At 40.2% G+C, this 17,569-nt stretch overlaps 1 protein-coding gene across 4 annotated transcripts in view; it reads right to left on the bottom strand.

Annotated features, from left to right (window-relative positions):
• The window catches only part of LOC122767168 (disco-interacting protein 2 homolog C), an 89,214-nt gene that overhangs the window by 25,620 nt on the left and 46,025 nt on the right, over positions 1–17,569 (bottom strand). For all 4 annotated transcript variants that reach the window (XM_044022560.1, XM_044022567.1, XM_044022584.1 and 1 more), the window contains exons 6-11: positions 7,183–7,353; positions 6,342–6,461; positions 5,642–5,839; positions 3,086–3,177; positions 1,349–1,459; positions 590–713 (exon numbers count right to left, since the gene is read on the bottom strand). In XM_044022560.1, coding sequence (XP_043878495.1) covers positions 590–713; positions 1,349–1,459; positions 3,086–3,177; positions 5,642–5,839; positions 6,342–6,461; positions 7,183–7,353 — 816 coding nt within the window. The remainder of the gene's footprint in view (positions 1–589; positions 714–1,348; positions 1,460–3,085; positions 3,178–5,641; positions 5,840–6,341; positions 6,462–7,182; positions 7,354–17,569) is intronic.

The raw sequence follows: 17,569 nt of genomic DNA, 5'->3' as shown, positions 1-17,569 counted from the left end.
CCTGTTGTAAAAGTGTGTCTCACAGTGAGATAAAGACGTGACTGTGTTTTTAAGTTATAGAAGACTTGAGCAGGTGTAGGTTTAATGAAGTCAGCTTCGGCCGCAGTCAGAGCCGGATTAAATAAATGGACTATACTAGGCAGACTGTATTTTTTGAGCCCCCCTCCATCGATGTTATTTATGAATTGAAATCTGAAACTTACCAAAGTTACTAATAAAAGTTAGTTCACATTTTACATAGCGTAGTCTTTGGTGGAGTTGGTTCTTTGTATGCCAAAATAAGTCATGTGTCGTATATTAAACAGTCTATCAGACTATTTTTTGATTTTTATCACTGTATTTATATGTTACTACAAGGCTCTATTAAATGCTATTAAATGATCCTTATCTTATCCATTGCGAGTGTCATTGTTAAGGCAGTAGTACCAGTAAATCACCAATAGGTGTCAGCATAGCATGTAAACAGAGCAAATAAGATAAATGTTGTAAGCTATTGCCTTTTGCAGAAAATCTTAATTTTGAATTGAGAAAGACTTCCTGATGATTGACACACACAAATACACTCATGACTGAAGTGTGTGTGTGTGACCTTTGAACTGTGGGATGTCTCCTGTGGGACTCTTGGGTAATCCTTTGTGACAGACGTCACTGGTCAGAGCCACTGTCACACCGCAGCTGCCCAGCAGGAAGCCAATCTGTTGACTGCCGGCGTCCTGGAGAAAGAGCAGCAACATCAAATATAAACCTGTTTTCTTACTCACTCACTCACTCGCTCGCTCGCTCACTGCGCTCCTTTCCTCCTCAAACTGCTTGAGAAACCTCTGACATTCAAATCCAAGTTTAATAAACATTAAAGGGTTTGTTAAATTCTTTTGACGTGAGATTGTATAAGTTAATAACATGGTGGAGAATCACACACAGACACACACAGGCACACTTTAATTATTTAACAAAAAGATTCACCTCATAAAACAGTTTAAGTCTGCGACGTTTTTAAGAACACAATCACGTCTTTATCTCACTGTTACACACTCATATGGTCACTTTGAGTCACTGACATAAATCTGAACAAAGGAAGTGACAAAATCAGACATTAGAACTTAGTGATGGAGGCAGCAGTGTGTGTGTGTGTGTGTGTGTGTGTGTGTGTGATGCTAAAATCACTGATTTTATCTATGGTCTTTGGTGTGGGAGAGTGAGTGTTTTTCAACTTCAGTTTGTTGTAGTTTGTCTCACAATGAGATAAAGACGTGAACCATGCACTTAAAGACATCGATAGTGCTTTACCTTTAAACGTCAGCTTTTACCCTTCGTTTAAAATGAATTCTTTCCTCTGCTGAACTCTCACCTTCCTGGTCAGAGGAACTTCTATTGGCACAGGTACGACCTCAGCCAGCAGGCAGCCGTAGAAAGCGGCCATGAACGCAGCGGGGTCATTGTTTGGGAACACCAGCGCCACCTACAGATGGAACAAGACAAACAATAAGAGTTAGAGTGATGAGAACAAACCGATCTGTAACGTCTCACACTTCTCTTGCGTGTGCGTGTGTGTGTGTCATTAGAGTGAAGCTATAGTAAGTGCAGAGAGCACCTGAGTGCAGAGCGGTGTAATGATGGTCTAACAGGACTAATGTTAGAATAATGTGACATGTGACATGTGTGACTGGAGACGTTCAGATTTCAGTGGGCGGAGCCATAGTCTCCTGGAGTCCTGCAGCTGCGAGACCTTTTTACTTCGCATGAGCTAAAGATACTGACCCTGGATGCTTTAAAATCAACATCTGAAAGTGACTGAATCTTCTCTCTCAAAATCTGCCGCAGAACTTCTATAAAAATAATCAATCATTTCCTTTCCCTTCGTCTGTTGATGATAAATTTTACAAAAATATATGTAAGTACAATCACTATTGTCAGAAAAAAACAGTAGAAGACGGAAAAAAAGTCACTAAAATCCTTATTTAACTTGTGTTTTCCATCTGTTTTCTTCTAAATCTAAAGAATAGTTTGGTTTTATATCGTATTATTTCACGTTATTTAACTCTACTTCCTGCTACGTCACATTACTGTACAGTATTTATGCTTTTAATTTGAAACCTTCATGCGTCTAAAATAAATATGTTCCTCCCTTTACGTCCCTTATTACTCATACAACATCAAACCTTCTTTCATGTAATTTTACCCTTTTAATGCTGGTTATCATTAACATTAAAACATAAACTTTACCATGTACTACACAATTTTCTGTTTAACTTTTGGGGAAAAACAGACTGGGAAATATCTACAATGTTGATTTAAAATGTTTTTGTCTTGTGTTAATTACTCACTCTCAGCACCTTAGTGACAAATAAGTCCCATTCGTTTATGTAGCAATTTAACAAAAAACTTATTCCTTTTTCGCCTTAATTTTCACCTTCAGTCCTGATCATGAAAAGCAAATATTAATAATATTATTAATGATAATGGTAATAATAATAATAACAATAATAATAATAATAATAATGATAATAACAATAATAATAATAATAATAATAATAATAATAATGATAATAATAAGGCTTCCATGGGCCATTTAATTCTACAACACTGCCACCTGCAGTCACGTGTGTGTCTTATTAAAGCGCACTAAAAAGAGAGTTTGACAGTAATTAAACACACACACAGTCGAGCAGGAAAGTGATCTTGAACTACTGTAAAGATGAAAGAGGCAGATCGTAACTTTTCATGAAGCCTCGACTGTGACGTGATGATCAGCACGTGTCCATGGTTACAGTGTGGAGTTAATAAGTCCATATGTCAGCCACACACAGACACTGTGATGTTTTAATACAAACAGAAAGTCCAGAGACTTCAGAGGAAACTGTGTCCAGCTGTTTCTCGACGACAGTTAAAGGATCACAAAAAAATAAAATGTTGGTTTTTCGGTTTGACACAAAGTGACCACACGAGACAGCAGAGGACCAGCAGCTCCTGTGTCCCCGCCTCTAAAATGACTGCTTTTCTCTCTGGACTTTGGTGTGGGAGAGTGAGTGGTTTTACTTGTTATTATAAAAATGTTCTCATTCCATGTTTGTTTGTTGAAACTCACCCGGTCTCCAGGTCTGACCAGTGGTTCCTGTTTGGTTCCCAGTCTATGCAGCAGGTTGTAGGCCACCTTCACACTCCTGGACCACAGTTTTCCTGCAAGTAAAGATAAAAAACCTGTTATCACACAGAGGAAACACTATGATATAATACTGGACGTCCCCACGTCAAGTACCTGCAAATATTATAAACAATTCACAGCTTCATCGATGATGAAAACAAACTCCTGGTCACATGTCTGATGGTAAGAGCCTGTGAGTGCAGCCATGTGGAAACAATCACACACTCTGTAACTGGATCTACACAAATACTTTACATACAGACACGACCGCAGCACTGCGCTATACACACACACATACAGAGTGTATTATTATAATTAAACAAAACAAATGTTTGCCAGTCAACTCAAAAAATGTGCATTTAGACTCATATTTTGGGATAATAACTATATACTATATCTATAACTATACTTATATATAACTATATTTCTCTGACCTATATTTTCCAAGCAGCTTCATTTCTCCTCAAGTTAGAGGTCAACTTTAAACATTAGAGTCATTTTCCACCATCGTCTGTCTGTGTGTCTGTGTGTGTCTCTGTCTGTGTGGCTATCTGTGTGTGTTTGTGTGTGTGTGTCTGTCTGTCTGTGTGTGGCTGTCTGTGTCTGTCTGTCTGTCTATGTTTCTGTGTCTGTCTGTGTGTGTTTGTGTGTGCGTGTGCGTGTGTGTGTGTGAGTGGCAGATGCATGAGCAGTGTTCACTCCTCACTGGTTTTTTCACACTAATGTCACATGTTTTTGTTGTAGAACTAATGAACGAGGAGAAGAAGAGTTTTCTTTCGAGGAGAATCCACTGTTAGAAGGAAGAAAGGAAGACAAAGAGATACAGGGGAGTTTCCACAGAAATGCAGAGGATAATTAAGAAAAACATTTTTGTCTTTTTATTTTTCATTCCACTAAAAAAAAGCCTGAGTCATTTCATGTCCATCCACATGCTAACTAGTCCTCACAGGTGACAGTTTGGCTAACTTTAGCTGAAGTCTATTCTTTGATTTGGCCTTTTTTATGTAGCCTAGCGTAGATTTCTTGGATCTGGCTGCTGAATTGTGACTGTGGTGGGAAATGAAGAAGCTCCATCATGTGTTGTCGTGCAGATTTAAGTCAAAAGTCTCTGGGACCTTCTGCTTTACAAGGTTCCATGTTGTGGTGATGAAGACTTTATATGATTTTATTTTTTATTTTAAGTCTGGAGATCGTATCTGTCCTCTCTGATATCGACAGTCTTCACCTGAGAGGTGTGTGAACACTGTGTGTGAAAAATGTGCTTCTGGACAGATTAGAGACACACATGAACACAGACACACACATACACACGCACACATTACATTACATTACATGTCATTTAGCAGACGCTTTTATCCAAAGCGACTTACAAAAGTGCATTTAAACATTTGGGTACATATAAGAGCTAGAAGTAAGTAAGAGCTTCAAGTAGAACAAACTATGAAGTGCTAGTCATAAGTGCGATGTACAAGTTTTTTGTTTTTTGTTTTTTTGTCATCTTAGTCGAGAGTGTACATGCACACACACACACACACGCACGTTCGACATTCATGACATGAGGGGACATTGCATTGACTTGCATTCATTTCCTGGCGACTTACTCTAACCATAACCACAATTACTACTGGCCTAATCCTAATCCTAACCCTAACCCTAATCTCAATCTCAGCCTAACCTTAAAACATACCTTCACCTTAAAATGTAGTAATTTACGTTATGGGGACTTGCTTTTTGTCCCCACAAGGAAGACAATGTGACTGTGTAAACAGGTTTAGGTCCCCACAACATTAGTAATACCTGGACACACACACATACACACACGCACACACACTCTGGGTGAAAATGACGAGTTTCTCTCTTCTGACGATTATCATCAGTGTGGTGAGGGTTGAGTTTAAGGACAGCAAAGACATCGCTAACATGTATTTCCTCTGTGTGTGTGTGTGTGTGTGTGTGTGTGTGATGTGTGTTGGGGTAACTTGACAGGAAGGAACAAAACAAAACAAGTTTGTCCTTGTTGGTGGACATCAAAGAGACAACGGCGCAGGAATGAAAGATAAAGGAAGATGGATGGAGAGAGAGAGAGAGCGAGAGAGAGAGAGAGAGAGCACAGCACACCACACACACACTCACACACATAGTCTCACCATGTTGTCGTGTCCTGATTGCTGGCTGAAGACATTTCACAATCTGGTGAGTGTTCACATCATCTTCTCCTTTCAAATCACACACACGTGTCTCTCACACACACAGACACACACACACGTGTCTCTCACACACACAGACACACACACACGTGTCTCTCGCACAGATGTGACAGCGCCTCACACTGGACAAAAGGCAAACTAAACATAATATCAAAAGGCCACTCATGTTTAATCCAGGTTATTGTCATTTTGAGTGGTTTACACATTCATTCATCGTCTTCTACTGTATCCTCCACATGAGGGTGCAGTCCATCACAAACATCCTCCCGACCCCGCAGGTTCTTCCTCTCACCGTAGGTCAGCACGTAGACTGTTTTGCCATTGGTGTCCATGGTGGTGAGACAGGGGGCCTTAGGGGAGATGGTGCCCCACCTCTGCAGGGCCGCCTCCAGGGACGGGGGCCAGTTAGTGACCACGCCCAGCTGCTCGCCTCGCAGGGCCACCATCTGAGCGCCCTCCGACTTGGGCTGGTTCGGGTCCGGCTGCTGGACTGAAGGAGAGAAGAAGACAAGATGGACGTGAACACATGATCATGTCTTTATCTCACTGTGAGACAGACATTTGTAAACCACTCACACACGCACACATGCACACTCTCCCCCCCACTCACTCTCCCACACACACACACATTATTTTAGATTCAGATTTATTGTCATTCAAACAGATTAAAGGTCCAGCCACACACAGAGTCAAATAATTCAGAAACTAAAGTAATAAAATTTCTAAAATGAAACAATGAATAACAAATAAATGAATAAGAAACGTAAAACCTCATTATGGTGATAAATAAAACACATTAGTGTCACTGTTATTGGCTGGAAGTGATTGATTCGCTCGGTTGTGCATTTTTCTTCGTCTTCTGTTTGTTTTTCATTTTTACTTTTAAATGATCAACAAACGAACAACCTAACTCATTATTTTGTGTGAAAAAAACAAGTTGTATCAGAGCTATTTATAGATATTTAAAGTAAAGAAAAGTGCCGTTTTTTTACCCTCCAGGAGTTCCTCGAAGTCGTCGACAAAGAACTCTCGCAGCGGCGGTCGCTTGGGTCTCTTCAGCGTGTTGACGAGCTGCTGGATTTTGGCTGAAACTCTGCTGCTGACTGGAACACCTGATGAACACAGACACATGCTGTTAGTTTCTATTTTTGATTCCTGTCTTTTGTCACAAACAAACCGCTCACTCTGCTCAAAGTCCACCAGTGGCGTGAATCTGAACGTTGGATTTCACACACTGAAGTGACAAAATAAGACATTACAACTTAGTGATGGAGGCAGCAGTGGATCAACAACTCCTGTGTGTGTGATGTTAAAATCACTGATTTTTTCTATGGACTTTGGTGTGGGAGAGTGAGTGGTTTACAAACTTCAGATTCCTGTTGGAACAGTCCATTAAATACTGACAAAATTCGATGAACATATTTTGAATCTTTAAATTAAGCTGATGATTAAATGATTGTGTGTCTGTTAGGCTTGTTTGGGGCATGGGGGGCACTCAAATTCACTTTAATTCATTAAATACATTCACTTAAAATGGACAAAACTGTAAAAACAAACTGTGACATCGCCGTCAAAACTCATCAGATTCGAACTGAATTTGGTTTGTGCGTGGGTGGAGTGGCTCAGTGTTTAAGACCCTACCTTGTGTACCAAAGACATCATGGTCGCAAGTTCGATTCCAATTGTACTTGATTCCATTGTAAGTCGCTTTGGATAAAAGCGTCTGCTAAATGACATGTAATGTAATGTGTGCAGGACCGGACTTTCAGCAACATCTTCACAGATCAGGATTCATTCAGTCACGTATATGTCAGACACTTTTCTTCCTCTCACCGTCTCCGGTCTCCATCAGCTCGGCGTTGCCGTACTTGGGCGTCTGTCTCTGGGCCGCGGTCTGGGCGCCGGGGGCTCGCTCCGCCTGGATCCCATCAGCAGCGTTGGTGCCGGTGGTGCTGGTCGTGTTGTTGGTGTAACCGGTGACGTCTGGAGGAGCAGAGTGGTTCTCTGAGAAAACACAGAGGGGCGGGGTTTCAACTTAAAAGTGCTGCACAGAATCGTCTTTAACTGATTGTGATGTTCATGCTCGTGTCACGAAATATCAGAAAATGTCAAACAAAAAGTCGGAAAAAGTTTCTCAAACTTCTTGTTTTTGTCCACAAAACAGAAAAAGATTCAGTTTTCATGATTTCTTTGATTATACAGAGCAAGCTAGAGGACAAGCTGCTGGATCTGGAAAGTCGCTCCAGACGCGAGAACATAAGGATTTATGGGGTGCCGGAGGGGTCTGAGAAAGAATCAACATCGACAACATCAATTGTGGAAAATTTACTCCGTGAGGGTCTCAAACTAACTGAAGACAAACCCGATCTGCGCTGGTGGATGCGCCGCCACGCTCCATCATTATTAAGTTTTTAAGTTTTAAAACCAAAGAGACATTACTCCGCAAAGCATGGCAAAAGAAGGGGTTCACCTGGCAAGAAAACCACATAAACCTGGATCATGACTATCCACCTCTAATACTTAAAAAAGGAGAGAATATACAGAGATACGCAAAGTGTTGAAGGAAAATAAAGCGCAGCCCTGCCAGGCTGCGCCTGAGACATGACGACGGAACCAGAACCTACGATACTATAGAGGAGGCATCAGAGGACCTGCTAAGAAGAGGCTACACCGTGACAACCACCAGACCTCCGGAGACGCTTATTGAGCAGGTGCAACGGCTGTCCTGGAGGAGATTGGACAGACGAGCGATGAAGGGCACAACCGGGTGGGATTCTAGCTACAAGGACAAGCTTCGAACCTTCAGAAGACCATCACTGGCCCCCTCTGGGACATAAAGGATTTAACCCACAGCTCGAGGACGGTGTCAACTGTGAAATGTGTATGTATGTATGTATTATGTATGTATGTATATATAGATATATATATGTATTTATTATGTATGTATATACATTATATTTCTTTTCTTTTCTTATACTTGGACCTGTACTATGGCTGTAATTAGTGGTGGAGATCCTAATGGACTGGTTCTTTCGGGGCCCTTGGATTTTTGTTTTCCGTTTTCTCCCTCTCCCTTTTTTCCTATGCGACTATCGCAGGTAAGGGCCACTTCCTCCAAACTGAGGAGGCTCAACAGGGTGAGGTTAACAGACCCCTATATAGGGAGTCACACGGACAAATTGTGTTTGGTGGGATGTTTATCAAGATGTTAGTTGTTCATTCCCTGCCGGTTTTTGAGTGAGATGACGGGGGGAATCACATAGATGCAAAACAGGTCTTTAAAAATAGCATCATTTAATATAAATAGAGTACTCAATCCAGTTAAGAGAGGGAAGATCTTATCAAAATTAAAGAAAGATAAAATTCAAGTGGCTTTCTTACAGGAGTCACACCTCAATGACTCTGAACATGCTAAATTGAATAAATCAGGATTTAAACATGTTTTCTTTTTTCCCATGGAGAGGGGTGGCGATTATGATATCGAGTGCTGTAAAATAATAGCCATCTGCTCATATGAGGAGAAAAATAAGTAAAAAAAACTAAAATGACATAGAAACTAGTCCGGAGAAAATCAAGCAGTGCTTCGGAAAATACTATAAAACATTGTATTCCCAACCACAGGCAAGCAACGACAACCAGATCGATACCTTTCTGGCTCAGATAAATCTCCAGAAGATCACTGATGATCAAAATGAAAAGTAAATATCTAAAATAACAAAAGAAGAAATTAAATTACCAATCAGGAGGATTAAAGGGGGACGTCTCCTGGGACAGATGGTTTTCCCACAGAATGGTACAAAACAATGCAAGATCAACTAATTCCAACATTATTAAAAACGTTCAATTGGGTTTTGGAAAACAAAAACATCCCCCCCTCATGAAAGGAGGCAACGATTTCAGTCATACCTAAGGAGGGGAAAGATAAATTAGAATGTGGGAATTATCGTCCTGTCAGTCTTCTGAATAATGATTATAAATTATTCACATCCATATTGTCTAAAAGAATAGAACTGATGTTACCAGTATTAATACATAAGGACCAGACTGGCTTTGTCAGACAAAGCAAAGCAAATGGATGCAGAGAAAGCATTCATTTTTATATAAAGTACTTTCAAAGTGTGGCTTCCATACAACTATAATTGATACTGTACATTTGCAGCACTATACAACAAACCAACAGCTAGAATTAAAATCAATGGAGATCTAACCCATTCATTCATTTTGGAAAGAGGAACAAGACAAGGGTGTTGTGCGTCGCCACTCCTCTTTGCCTTGTTTATAGAACCCATGAGTCAATTGATTAGGCAAAGATCAGATATACTGGGGGTAATAATGACTTCAGGGGAGCAAAAACTGGCCCTATTTACTGATGATTTATTGATAAGTTTATCACAACCTTCCTTGCTTACAGGAATACTACCTTGCAGCCCAAATGAGGCCTTTAATCTGCCTGTGTTCACCAACATACACTGCAGCATGGAAGGAAATGGAAGGCACAGTGATAAAGGGAATCCCAATAACAGCCCTACTATGTGATAACAGATTACAAGTAGGACAGGAAATCCCAGAAGACTGGGAACCCTGGCAGGAAATAGTAAAACAATAATAAACAATTGTAGATTAGGAGAAGCATCTAAAATGATGAGGTGGTGGCCTATGATTCAGACTTTGCACCAAATAGAATTGATGCCAGATTTAAGATATGGATCTCAAAAGGTTTAACTACCTATTATTCATTTGTCCATAAAGGGACATTTCGGAGTTTTGAAGATCATGGACTGGGAAGGGATGATTTCTTTAGATATCTACACTAGATGTAGTGTAGACACTATTTTAACAAAAATCTTAAAAAGGTGTTAGTTAAAGGTGAGTCAGGGCTCATGGAGGTATTTTTATCATTAACTAAACCCAGATCAGGCAACAAAATTATCTCCAAGTTATACAATGCCATACAATTATCTAAACAAGAGAACACAGAATACATAAAAAAGAAATAGGAAAAAGAAGTAAATCTAACGATCACACATAGGGAGAAAATATGCCAGCTAGAATGGGTGTCGACCGGGTCAAACACGTGACGGGAGTTCTGCTGGAAAAACACCGCAAGATTTCTTATTACACCTATTCAGAGAAGACATCAGGGCAATGGGGACGCTTGTTGGAGACTTTGTGGGTCGAATGGAGCCAATCATTTTCATATTTTTTGGGACTGTCAGGCAATAAGACCTTACTGGGAAGATATCCACAAACATATAAATGTATTTAATGTAAACATTCGGTTTAAATGTGAAACTGTGTATTTGGGCGATCTGTTGTTGGAAACATGGAACAAAGGAGACAAAAAACTGCTGCCTATACTGTAGCAGCCAGTTAGAAATCCGTTATGAGGAAATGGTTAAAAGTAGAACCACCCACCATTGATGATTGGATTGAAATTGTCTATGGGATTTATGTCATGGAGAAGATCTCCTTTTCCCTCAAAGTTGAAAAAGACAAATTTTATAAGATGTGGTCCAAATGGACTGAGTACGTGAAACCAATCAGATCTGATTTCATTTGACTGTATTTGTGCTTTGTGTGAAACTGACCTTTTTTTTTATGTGATGTTTTGTTCGTTTGAGATGGTGCGCTCCCCAGTTTTGTTTTGTTTGTTTATTGTTCTCAACTAGATAAGTAGTGGTCCGTAAAAGTAAATTCCAGAAGGGCAATATGGACAAAATCATCAGGATTTTCTGCATCCATTCTTTCCTGTGACCTTGAATGACTACTGTTGTATTTATTGTATGTGATGGAAATCTGCCTTTCTAAATAAAAAGATAATTTAAAAAAAAAAGAAAAAAATTAGTTGCTCAATCAAAAATGTAAATTTGGCGGTTGTCTTTCAAATCAAAGGTTGAGAGTTTGGAACCTCGTCAGAGCAGTTACTAAAAACTAAAATCACTGATAAAACTGAGCTGATCTGTGTTAGAACTGATGTGACACACAGACACAGACACACACAGAGACACACACACACACGCACGCACACACACACACACGCACACGCACGCACACACACACACACACACACACACACACACACACACACACACACACACACACACACACACATACATACTGAATATCAACACTGCAGCGCTCAGCGCAGCATGCTAATGACTGCTAACATTCATGTGTTCAGTCTGCAGTGACCTCATCACATCATGTGATCTGTGACCATAAGAGACGAGGATGGAGAGAGTAGCTGAGGACGAGGACGAGGACGTGATGAACGAGCGCCTCCTTCACCAGCTGAATACAGATGAGTGCAGCAGAGGAGGGTGATTCAGGGACATGTCTGTCTGCATCTGTGAGACAGACCCGAGACAGAACTGAGACAGACCCAATACAGACCCGAGAAAGAACTGAGACAGACCTGTGACAGACCCGAGACAGACCCGAGAAAGACCCGAGACAGAACTGAGACAGACCCGAGACAGACCCAAGACAGAACCGAGACCGAGACAGAACTGAGACAGACCCAGACAGACCCGAAACAGAACCGAGACAGAACCGAGACAGAACCGAGACAGAACTGAGACAGACCTGAGACGCTATGTCCAACAAAACCACATCAAATTCAGCCAAGGGACACATTTCATCATCTTTAATCACCTGGATTAATTTAGATTTTATGATTAATTTAAACTAGACATAGACTTAATTAAACCCAAGTTTAACTGAGTCTACTGTTAAACAGGACACAAATTATTGCAGAAGAAGAAGAAACCACTTCAGTGAATCACACAATCTATTTCTAACGTGGACAAAGGTCGTATGTCTGAGTTTTCTTTGAGGTTTGGTGTGGGAGAGTGAGTGGTAAATAAAGTCTTAGTTTCTGTCCGTCCACACTAAAACACAAACTCACAGCTTTCAAAATAAAAGTCTCAGTTTCTGTTCGTCCACACTAATACACAAACTCACAGTTTTCAAAATAAAAGTCTGAGTCCACACTAAAACACAACCCGCCAGATTTCAAAATAAAAGTCTCAGTTTCTGTCCATCCACATTAAAACACAACCTCAGTTTTCAAAATAAAAGTGTCAGTATCGGTTTATCCACACGAAAACACAACCTCACAGCTTTCAAAACAAAGGTCTCAGTTTCTGTTTGTCCTCACTAAAACACAACCCCATACTTTACAAAATAAAAGTCTGAGTCCACACTAAAACACAACCCAACAGCTTTCAAAATAAAGTCTCAGTTTCTGTCCGTCCACATTAAAAGGCCTCAGTTTGTGTTTATCCATGCCAAAACACACCCCCACACTTTTTTTTTTTTTTTTTTAAAGATATTTGTTTATTGATTTTTCCACATAAATCAATCAATACAGCTCAACAGTGTCTGGAAATGGTAGGATATACTGAGAAAAAATAAGACAGAAAAAAATGTCCTTCAGAAAAAGGACAACAGCATCTTGGCAGCTGTAAAAATAAAAGTATATATAAACATATGCATACTCACAAACATATATATTCATAAAAATATATACACATATATATACATACATATATATATATATTTAAACACATATACATGCAAAGATCAATACTCATATAATTATCAGAAAAAATAGAGTAATACAAAAGTATAACAAACGCCCGGTCCTCACCCACACACACCTCCCCCACTGACAGTCAAGTGCATTTTCCTTGCATATGCCAGAATAGGTCCCCATATCCTTTTGAATTTAGTGTTGGACCCTCATAAAGAGTGTTGTATTTTTTCTAATTTTAAGTTGCTGAGCACTTCTTTCAGCCATGATGTGTGGGATGGAGGTGCTGGAGATTTCCATCTTGTCAAAATGAGGCGTCGGGCCAGTAATGTCTGATGTCAGTCTCAGTCACCTCTGACAATATCATAAAGATCTTCACCCAATAACTGGTCAGAGATGGACACGACCAAAACATGTGTACATGATTAGCCGCTTCATTATGGCACCTCTCACAAATTGCATCAACGTGGTCATATATTTTAGAGAGTTTCAGTCTAGTCCAGTGTGTGGGTGAACAATATTGCATTGGATCAGTCCATGTCTGGCACAAATACTTGAAGTATGAACACGCTTCAGAACTCTGTCCCATTGGTCTTCAGAAATTATCTTCCCAATCTCCTCCTCCCAAAGAGCCTTGATCCCATTCAGAGATGTTGAAGTAAGATTTTGGATTCTATTATAATTATGTGTTATTAAGCTCTTCATCACTGGAGTTTGTGAAAGAAAAATATCTTAGGGAGTTTTTTCAGGTAAATTTGGAAATTGATCATATGTTTTTTGGACAAAGGTACAGATTTGTAAATATCTGAAGAAGTGGTGTTTAGGAAGAGAGTATGATTCTGATAATTCTTCAAAGGTCGCAAATTTGTTGTCCTGAAATAGATCTTTAAAATTTTTGATTCCACATCTATAAATGTATAATAAGAGGTCATCTGCATAAAGTGAGACTTTGTGCTCCACGCCATTTCTTGTTATACCAGTAATTTTAGGATTAGAACGGAGGGCTACGGCCAGAGGTTCAACTGCAATAGCAAACAGCAGTGGACTCAAAGGGCATCCTTGTCTAGTGGATCTGTAAAGTGAAAAATATTCTGAATTACTGTTGTTTGTACGAACAGAGGCTTGAGGTGAGGAGTATAATAATCTAGATTGTCTATTCTTAATGAAGCCTGTTTGATCAGGAGATATAATAATTGGGAGTGACAATTCAAGATGTAAAGCCAGAAGTTTGGATAATAGTTTAAGGTCAACATTCAAGAGGCTAATGGGGCGATAAGAAGCACATGACAGAGGGTCTTTGTTCTTTTTCAAAACTAGGGATATAGAGGTCTGTGCAAGAGTTTGGGGTAGTTTAAGTGACTCGTATGATTTGTTAAACATGTCAACTAAAATTGGAGCTAATTTATGTAAAAATGTCTTATAAAATTCTAATGAGTATCCATCCGGTCCTGGGCATTTTTCGCATTGCATGGAACTGGCTGCAGTAGAAAGCTCTTCTATAGTCAGGGGTGCACATAACTGGTACGCAGGTACGCATGCGCGAAAAAAATCAGGAATGCGTAATGACGTGTGTGTAACTATGCACCCTTGCGTACTTTACCATCCTCGTCTGACCTTACAGATTGCATGTTGCTTGTCAACTACTGTCAGAGATGTCTAAAAAGCAACAGACATTAAGCAGCTTCTTTGGCGTTTCGCCACCTACAGAGAAACGCCAACTTGAGCCAGAGCCGAATAAAAGACTTTTTTCAGAAAAGTGGCTCCAGGATGTGCACTGGCTTGAAACTAACGATGAGCACTCTGAAATGTGGTGCAAGATTTGCCGCTCAAATCCACAGCTAGCAGACAAAACAGGTGCATTTTATAAAGGCTCAAAGAATTTCAACCATCCTTTATTTGACAAACATGAAAAGAGCAAGGAGCACAGCGAAGAAGAACAGCAACAAGCTCTGTTTAATATTTATCTCCTCGCCTTCCATAAAGCTAAACACGCACGTCCCATGTCTTCCTATTCTGAGGATGTTCCTTTACTGAAGCATCTTGGAGTAAACGTCGTAGGTGCATATCATCAGGCCATAACAGACGGACTTGTGAGACTTTTCCAGGACACAGGCTTGGATGACTGGACAACAAAGTTGGTCGCTGTGTGCACAGACGGGGCTGCTGTCAACGTCGGTGTCTACAACGGCGTTGTGCCAAAACTCCAGCGACTTGCTGCAGTTGAAGATTCCCTTGTGCACATTTTGTGCACCGCACACACACACTGGAGAATTGCGCAAAAGCAGCTGATCGCAACTTTCCTTACTGTGAGACATTTAATAGCTCTGTGGTCAAGCTGCTGCAGTTTTATTTACAAAAAGGTGAACCAAATAAACTGCTGCACTGAAGAGGCAGTGTGAAGAAAATGGGATCTCCTTTGTGAAACTGGGTAAGTTTCACAATATCAGATGGTCTGCATGGAGGCATGAAACACTGTTAAAAATATCAAGACTATTGCCAGCCATTAAAATGCAACTGGCTATGAGTGATAACAGTGACTTGCAGCATATCTGCACAGAGTGTTTTCAGTGCTTTCTGTCAAACATGCTTGATATTGGCAACGTTTTGAAGACCACATCCATTAGGTTTCAGAAGGAAAAACTGACCATTGGAGAATGTAAGGATGAACTCATGGTGGCCATTGGACAGTTCACACTTCTGCTTGATGGTGAAGGCCACAGGGCAAACACTGTTTCTAATGCTGATGCTGACAGAGACAAGACAAACTTACTCATTGAAGAGTTTGAAATCAGATATGACTCCATCAAGTCATGTGATCATTTCTTAGTTTTTGATCCTTCAACATGGCCTCAGGAAATGCAAGACCTCCACAGTTTTGGGAACACAACAGTTTGCAGCACTCTCAAGAAATATGAGGCCACCTTGCAACTTGACAAAGACACCACTGTGACAGAATGGATGCGCTTAAAGCAGGCAGGAAAACGCCTGGGAGCCTCTTCTGTGTATGACTTGGTCCAAATAATTAATACAAGTAACCCAGATGCTTACTCCAACATCAACAAGGTGGTTAAGCTGTCTCTTACACTGCCTTTAAGCAGTGCAGCTTGTGAGAGGGGATTCTCACATCTCAACATAATAAAAACCAAGTACAGATCACGTCTGTCACATGCTCGTCTCTCAGCCCTGATGCACATTCACCTATCAAAGCAGACCACAGAGACATTCGACCCAAAGCAAGCTGTTGACCTGTGGATGGAGACAGCTAATTTGAGGCTCAACCAAGGACAGGGATGTGCGTCTACAGCGTCTTCATCCTGTACCATGCAGGAAGCTGAAGCAGAGGACAGTGGGGGGGCGACACTGAAGAGGACAGTGAGGGAGACTGCACTTATTAAGACCACGCTACATATGGGGTGAGTAACAAACACCATCTCCTGGTACTCACCTGAGTAACTCACTGAAAAAGTTATGTGCACCCCTGTCTATAGTGATGCTTGAGTCCATGTTTTTTACTAATTCGGGGGGTACAGAAGGAATATCAAGCGATCTAAAAAAACTTTCAAAATGGGACATATCTGCCTTATTCTCTGACTTGTATAGATTTTTGTAGAAGTCTCTGAACTCATTGTTTCTTTTTTTATGATCAGTTGCTATTCCAGAGGGTGTTAGAATATGAGAAATTTGTCGTGAGGCTGAGATCTGTCGGAACTGATATGCTAATAATTTACTGGCTTTATCACCATGCTCATAATAGTTGAATCTAGATTTTAATAGCATCTCAGTTGCTTGGTCTGTGGATAATTGATCAAATTCAGTTTTTAGGGAAAGGCTATGGGGAGGATGCATAGATCAAGTCCAGCTAATTGATGCGTTTTGTTAATTCTTTAATTTTAGTATTTTTAATCTTCTCTCGTAGTTAGTGTATGAGATTATTTCACCCCTAATGTAGGCCTTGAGAGTTTCCCATAGCACTGAAACTGACACTTCTGGGGTCTTGTTGATACTAAGGAAGAAATCTATTTGTTTTGATATAAAGTTGTCAAACAAAGTCATCATTTGACAAAAGACCGTTGTTAACGCGCCATGGGGTGCGGCCGTTATTAATATCTGCAAAATTTATCGTCATAGTGACAGGGGCATGATCTGAAATAACAATTGCTTCGTATATGGTGGATTTTAACTCAGGCAGAAATCTGTTGTCAACAAGAAAATAATCTATACATGTGAAAGTGTGGTGGACATTTGAAAAATGAATGAATAGGCTTTAGCGATGGGATTTTGATATCGCCAACGGTTAATCACTGAGAATTGCTCTTTAAACATTTGAATAATTTTGGCTGACCGTGAGGGTACACAACTTCAAATAGAAGAGGTGTCGAATTTTGGGTCTAGCCAGCAGTTAAAGTCTCCTCCAAATATAGGGATGTCTGGTAAATTAGAGAATGAAGATTTAAAGAAGCCCTCGTCATCCCAGTTGGACCGTACACATTGATGAGCATGACTGGAGTGTGGCAAAGTTTCCCAACAACAATAAGATATCGCCCATTTGGATCCGTTATTGTTCTTGTGCATTCAAAGGGGATTGATTTGTGCAACAAAATAGCCACACGTGGAATGAAGACTGATAATTCTGACCAATCCAACTGCACTTTAGCTTCCTTTGGTCTGAATTTTTAAGAAAAAATT

Source organism: Solea senegalensis, linkage group LG1 (assembly GCF_019176455.1).
Source record: "Solea senegalensis isolate Sse05_10M linkage group LG1, IFAPA_SoseM_1, whole genome shotgun sequence".
Taxonomy (NCBI): Eukaryota; Metazoa; Chordata; class Actinopteri; order Pleuronectiformes; family Soleidae; genus Solea; species Solea senegalensis.
This window is presented reverse-complemented; position numbering and strand designations above follow the sequence as displayed.